This window comes from Bactrocera tryoni, chromosome 1, assembly GCF_016617805.1.
Source record: "Bactrocera tryoni isolate S06 chromosome 1, CSIRO_BtryS06_freeze2, whole genome shotgun sequence".
Classification (NCBI taxonomy): Eukaryota; Metazoa; Arthropoda; class Insecta; order Diptera; family Tephritidae; genus Bactrocera; species Bactrocera tryoni.
The window spans coordinates 32278465-32285874 of record NC_052499.1 but is presented as its reverse complement, the minus strand read 5'-3'; the positions used below and the strand labels follow the sequence as shown (position 1 = coordinate 32285874).

At 38.9% G+C, this 7410-nt stretch overlaps 1 protein-coding gene and 1 long non-coding RNA gene across 2 annotated transcripts; both read left to right on the top strand.

Moving 5' to 3' along the window:
• Window positions 1-4005: 4005 nt before the first annotated feature.
• On the top strand, window positions 4006-7151 carry LOC120779300. Its single transcript, XR_005705639.1, has 2 exons — window positions 4006-4066; window positions 6714-7151. It is a non-coding gene; the product is annotated as an uncharacterized LOC120779300 (long non-coding RNA).
• LOC120779289 (suppressor of fused homolog) lies at window positions 4117-5569 on the top strand. The gene has a single exon (XM_040111506.1). The coding sequence runs from the start codon at window positions 4176-4178 to the stop codon at window positions 5544-5546; it is 1371 nt and encodes a 456-aa protein (XP_039967440.1). The 5' UTR covers window positions 4117-4175; the 3' UTR covers window positions 5547-5569.
• Window positions 7152-7410: the final 259 nt, after the last annotated feature.

Genomic DNA, 7410 nt, shown 5'->3' with positions numbered 1-7410 from the left:
ATAAAATCCATTGAGGTACTAGTGAATTCCATGCTTTCAAGATTTAGGGAACTTAAAGTGGTCATACACGACACACATGTGCCTTCAATCTGAATTAAATCGTTTCGCCATACACGACATACAAATCCATTTTGCATTCGTTCTTCAAACAGAGAATATGTGCGACAAGCAAAGGGAAAATTGTTCGTCCGTGATCTTTTCTATTCGGGGACACGAGAAAAATGAGATTTTGTGTGCACACAGCGCCATGTACAACATACATGTGCGCACATCGATCGTAAAAAATCAAACATTTTCGCGAACATGGATTGATATGCGCACAAGCCCACGAGTAAATCGCACCCGAATACACATCGATCGAACGCAAATTTGTATCGTGTATGGCTACTTTTACTGAGGAACGACTCATAATTAAAAGAGTCTATTATGAAGTCCATATTTCTACCTTTAGTGAAGAAAATTATCTAGTCCCTTTAAATTAAATTCAAATTTGTTTCTTTTAATTAATCATGAATAAAATGGACACTTTTGTTAATTTTTTTCAATCAATTTGCTATTTCTTATAAAAACTATTTTCCAGAAAAAATGTTGTGGATAACCAATTAACATTATGTGGCCAAACAAATAAAAATTACCCTAATATTCTAACTTTGTAAAGAAATGTGTATGTACTCGTATTAACTTAAATATGGAGAAATTAATTTATAATTAATTTAACATAAATAAGTACTTTTTTCAAAAAACTATACTAATTTGTTTGACAGCTCAGTTTTCATTTCTACGAAAATTTCGAAGAAGCAACACATCCCATTTACTTACTCACTTCGTCTTTTTTTTATTGGCGTAGACACCGCTTACGCGATTATAGCCGAGTTAACAACAGCGCGCCAATCGTTTCTTCTTTTCGCTACGTGCCGCCAATTGGATATTCCAAGCGAAGCCAGATCCTTCTCCACTTGGTCCTTCCCTCGGAGTGGGGGTCTTCCTCCTCCTCTGCTTCCCCCGGCGGGTACTGCGTCGAATACTTTCGCAGCTGGAGTGTTTTCGTCCATCCGGACAACATGACGTAACCAGCGTAGCCGCTGTCTTTTAATTCGCTGAACTATGTCAATGTCGTCGTATATCTCATACAGCTCATCGTTCCATCGAATGCGGTATTCGCCGGGGCCAACGCGCAAAGGACTATAAATCTTTCGCAGAAATTTTCTCTCGAAAACTCGCAACGTCGACTCATCAGTTGTTCTCATCGTCCAGGCCTCTGCACCATATAGCAGGATGGGAATTATGAGTGACTTATAGAGTTTGGTTTTTGTTCGTCGAGAGAGGACTTTGCTTTTCAATTGCCTACTCAGTCCGAAGTAGCACCTGTTGCCAAGAGTTATCCTGCGTTGGATTTCTAGGCTGACATTGTTGGTGGTGTTTACGCTGGTTCCAAGGTAGACGAAATTATCTACGACTTCAAAGTTATGACTGTCAACAGTGACGTGAAAGCCAAGTCACGAGTGCGACGACTGTTTGTTTGATGACAGTAGATATTTCGTCTTGTCCTCGTTCACTGCCAGACCCATTTGCATTGCTTCATTGTCCAGTCTGGAGAAAGCAGAACTAACGGCGCGGGTGTTGAGGCCGATGATATCAATATATTAAGTTCTGCAGCTTGAATTATTTTCTCCAGCAGCAGGTTGAAGAAGTCGCACGATAGGGAGTCGCCTTGTCTGAAACCTCGTTTGGTATCGAACGGCTCGGAGAGGTCCTTCCCGATCCTGACGGAGCTTTTCGTGTTGCTCAACGTCAGTTTACAAAGCCGTATTAGTTTTGCGGGGATACCAAATTCAGACATCGCGGCATAAAGGCAGCTCCTTTTCGTGCTGTCGAAAGCAGCTTTGAAATCGACGAAGAGGTGGTGTGTGTCGATTCTCCTTTTACGGGTCTTTTCCAAGATTTGGCGTATGGTGAATATCTGGTCGGTTGTTGATTTGCCAGGTCTAAGGCCCCACTGATAAGGTCCAATCAGTTTGTTGACGGAGCGCTTTAATATTTCACACAATATGCTCAATAGAACCTTATACGCGATGTTGAGTAGGCTTATCCCACGGTAGTTGGCGCAGATTGTGGGGTCTCCCTTTTTATGGATTGGGCATAGCACACTTAAATTAAAATCTTTGGGCATGCTTTCGTCCGACCATATTTTACAAAGAAGCTGAAGCATACTCCTTAGTGGTTCTTCGCCGCCGTGGTTGAATAGCTCGGCCGGCAATCCATCGGCCCCCGCCGCTTTGTTGTTCTTCAGGCGGGTAATTGCTATTCGAACTTCTTCATGGTCGGACAATGGAACATCTGCTCCATCGTCATCGATTAAGGAATCGGGTTCGCCTTTTCCTGGTGTTGGACGTTCACTGCTATTCAGCAAGCTGGAGAAGTGTTCCCTCCATTATTTAAGTATGCTTTGGGCATCGGTTACTAGATCAACTTTGGGGGTTCTACAAGAGTATGCTCCAGTCTTGAAACCTTCTGTAAGCCGCCGCATTTTTTCATAGAATTTTCAAGCACTACCCCTGTCGGCCAGCTTATCAAGCTCTTTCTTTTTCTGTCTGGAAATGCGTCTCGCTTCCCTCTTCAACTCTCGGTATCTATCCCATCCCGCAAGTGTTGTGGTCGATCGTAACGTTGCGAGGTAGGCAGTCTGTTTTCTCTCCGCTGCGACACGGCACTCCTCGTCGTACCAACTGTTCTTTTGCATTTTCCGCAAACCAATGGTTTCGGTTGCAGCTGTACGTAAGGAGTTTGAAATGCCGTCCCACAGTTCCCTTATGCCGAGTTGTTGACGAGTGCTCTCAGAGAGTAGGAGTGCAAGCCGAGTAGAAAATCGTTCTGCTGTCTGTTGTGATTGCAGCTTCTCGACGTTGAGCCTTCCTTGTGTTTGTCGACGTGCGTTTTTTGCTGCACAGAGGCGCGTGCGAATCTTGGTTGCAACAAGATAGTGGTCCGAGTCGATGTTAGGACCTCGGAGCGTACGCACGTCTAAAACACTGGAGACGTGTCCTCCGTCTATTACAACATAGAATCAAGTACTACAGATAACCAGTCGATCAGCCTCAACTCATTTGGGGATGTTTCGTCGTGGAGGCTGAATTTACCGACCGTGGTGCCAAAGATACCTTCTTTGCCCACCCTGGCGTTAAAGTCGCCAAGCACGATTTTGACATCGTGGCGGGGGCAGCCTTCATAAGTGCGCTCCAAGCACTCATAAAAGGCATCTTTGGTCACATCGTCCTTCTCTTCCGTCGGGGCGTGGGCGCAAATCAGCGATATGTTAAAGAACCTCGCTTTGATGCGGATTGTGGCCAGACGTTCATTCACCGGAGTGAATGATAGTACTCGGCGACGGAATCTCTCTCCCACCACGAATCCCACACCAAACTTGCGCTCCTTTATATGGCCACTCTAGTAAATGCCACAAGGACCTACTCGTCTCTGTCCTTGTCCCGTCCATCGAATCTCTTGGACGGCGGTGATGTCAGCCTTTATTTTCACGAGGACATCAACCAGCTGGGCAGCGGCACCTTCCCAATTAAGGGACCGGTCACTCCCGGTGCATACCCTTAATTCGTAGTCCTTATTTCGTTTGCCATGGTCGTCATCAAAAGGGGGGTCTCTCATCCAAGGCTTGTTGCTTCCTTTCATTGGTGGTATTTTTGTTACGTGGCGGGTCCCAAGCCCAGCGCACAACCCTGCGGAGTTGATATTTCGCCTTCTCACTTTAGCTCGCCTTTAAACGGATGTTCTTAGGCTACCCAGAGGATACTTGAATGAAATGAAAACTGCGCTGTCAAACTGCTAAAGTCACAGCTTATTGCTTTGAATATATTGCAAACTAATTAGTATTCCATTTATTGCTTTCCATAAGTAATATGGAGTCTCCACAAGCAATAAGAACGGCAATACAGTTAGTATGACATAAATTTCATCCTGTCGAAATGCCACGTAAGATCTATGTGTGAATGGTGAAAACATCAAAATAAATTAAAATCGACAATCAGAAATGATTATAGTAATGTAGTAATTGGTACCATCACTAATTTTTGTAATAACTTCTCTTATATTTTTGTTTACGATTTTGAATACCATGGTTTGAAGATTCAGTGCATTTTGTAAACAAGTTCTAATTTTTAATAATGGCCAAAGCTTCTGCAACTTTATCTCAAAGTACAAGAATGCAACCACCGCCGGGTCTTAAAGCTCTTATTGACTATTGTCAAAGCGTTTATCCAGACCAGCCAAATCCCTTGCAAGTAACCACAGTGTTGAAATATTGGCTTGGTGGACAGGATCCTTTGGACTACATTAGCATGTATGAAAATAAAGGAGATCCAGAAAATGGCATCCCACCTCATTGGCATTATATAAGTTTCGGTTTAAGTGATCTACATGGAGATGGTCGAGTGCACACTAGGGAAATAAATGATGAACGTTCAGGAATGGGGTTTGAATTAACGTTCCGTCTGATTCAATCAGAATCAGGCCAGAAAAGTTTGGGAAAGTCCAAACAACCTCCAACATGGCCGGCAAACTTATTACAGGCAATAGCCCGTTATTGCTTTCAGACAGGTAATATGTTGTACTTCGGAGATAATATACCCTGGCGCAAAAGTTTAAACGGCAGTGATACCTCCTGTATAAAAAACATTCTTATAACCCAAGATGTCCAATTAAGTAGTATTCATACGGTATTTGGAACAGTCGAATTTTGTCAGATAGTTGGTGTTACGGATGAAGAACTTGAACAAGCATCTCGTTGGAATGGCCGTGGTGTTTTGAATTATTTGCAACAAGACATACAGACAGGTGGCAAATGGTGGATTACAAACATGAATCGTTCGCTTAGTGTATTTGAGCTTTGTCCCGAATTGCTATTAAATTTGCAAGATGACTTGGAAAAACAAGGATCTGATTTAGCTGGTGTTAATGCTGAATTTACTTTTCGGGAAATTCGGGAAGAACATTGTATAAAAAAAGAAATAAACTCAGAAAGTTTAAATGAGCAATGCGTATCTGATGAAAATAATTGCGTGGGAAGAAATGAAGTAAAGTGTGAGGGTTTCCCACAATCAATGTCAATGAGTAGTAGTTCATTGCATAAATCGTGTCCTCTTAAATATCAGCCATATTCGGCTGACTCAATATCGTTAGATGGAATTGAAATCACTTTAGCTCCTTATGCAGCAAAATATCTTATATTAGCCATAAAAGATCGGGTTCGACATGGACGACATTTTACATTTAAAGCAGAACATTTAGCTCTAACGCTGGTGTCAGAAACCGTCTCCGGAGCAATTGTAAAAAAATCATACCCATATGGCATAATAGGGTATTGGATACAAGTGCTAATTCCTAATGAGTTAGTTCCTAGAATGTTAGAGGATTTCCATAATTTACAATTAGATAGTAATACGGAATACAAAGAACGTCAGGAATTATATTGGCCCGAATACAAATTAAAGTTAATCATTGATAATCCTAATAAATTGGATCCTACTGGTCTATAAAAATTATATAACAAATTTAAATTTTCGCATGCTAGCTCGAAATATAATAATTTCAAATTATTTTGAACAGTTATGTATTTGATTGTAAACATCCTATTATATTTTAACAAATATTATATCAGTATACTTCAGTGAAGAAAGTACATATATGAGCATATGAAATTTTAAGAAAACAAGTGCTTTCAACAAAAAGCATTTCAAGTTTATATTTTTTAATAGTACTTATAACTGAAACAAAAACATTATTAACAAAATTTATTATCAAAGTTTTTAAAAATTAATTGTTTAACCACCCTGGGAAATAAGTACATGTAAATTTAATAGTTATAAATTCAATACTAATAATTATGTTGATATTCCAATAGTTTATGTTATTTCAGTACCTAATAAATTTTTTTTTAATTATTCTAACTTTATCTAAGCGATTTGGCATCGAGTCCGCTAGCTCCTTTAAAATTGAAGAGCTAATGTTCTGTCATTGCCAAAGCATCTGTTCACTCTTTGAGGGAATCAAACTGGCGTAAACTTTTATAAACCCCAGCGAAAAATATTCCCCATAGGTACTCAATTGGGTTTAAATTAGGACTAGTGACTGCCCAAAACAAAACTTTCATATTACTGGAGCGTAAAAACTGTTTATTGGCACGGGAAGTGAAATATCTATTTTTATCTGTAAAGTCAATTGAATTACCTTCCAGCAGCTGGATATAAATATCAGAATTTGTTTTCGTTGAAATAAAAGAAATATGAGAATGCCTAGCTTACCTAAAAGCATTTCACACCATAAATGACCCTCTACCATGAGTTCGCTTATGTCGAGTTTGTCGTGGATGCTTTAAATCACGCCAATACTTTTTGTAGCAATCAAGTCCATTTAATTTGAATGATTTTCGTTAGAAAATATTACAATTTGGAATTCTTGCCTCCAAAATTCAAAATTCAAATCAGGTATATTCAATCTGGCTCGCACACACAGGGCACATTCCAGAGCTTATAAATGCTTTACACGAGGCATGCTTATTAAAAAAATACCTTATTTACCTTTTATATTCAACTATTTAACTTATTTTTATTTAAAACAGTAATTTGATACAAATTTTATTAAGTTAACACTAAATTTTACTTCCAATCTCATTTATTTCCTTATACTTATTACCAATGAAAAAGCGAACACACAACAAAGAATTGGGATAACGGGACCAAAAGGGGAAATTAAGAAGAATTTCGCTTAAACATTCTAAAAATAGATGTCAACCGAAGACAATTGCATACCAACAATACATTTTCAATTTAAAAAGGAAAGTTAACAAATAAACGGAACAATGGCACATATAGTTTCTTCACTGATTTAAGCAATATTCGAATATATGTATATAATTCATAATAAAGTATGGATATGCCAGTTGCTGCTGAGAAAATTATATAAATTATGTGCGAATTTTAATCGAAATAGCATCTATTTTGGCGATTGAGAGTAAAAATAAAGCAAAATTTAAAAAATCCGTTCAATGTTTAGAATTTTAAGCATCATTATACATCTTTTATAACATATGCAATATATATTTTAACTAATGTGCAAATATGCAAAAAATATAAAAATTTAAACCAAGTGTTTGTAAAATTGTGAGGAGCATCTCCCGAATTCGGGGTTATATGGGTACATATGGAAAAAGGAGGAGATAGTACCGCAGAGTGCATGCGTGATTCAGCGCAGAATAACGCACATACTTTGATGTTATAGTGGTACATACCATATTTGCTTTTTAAATTGGCAATTTAATTTGTGCTTATGCAAGCGAAAAGAGAAGACATGTATTTTTAAGATGACGACTATTTTTCATTTCATGAATTTCACCATTTTTAT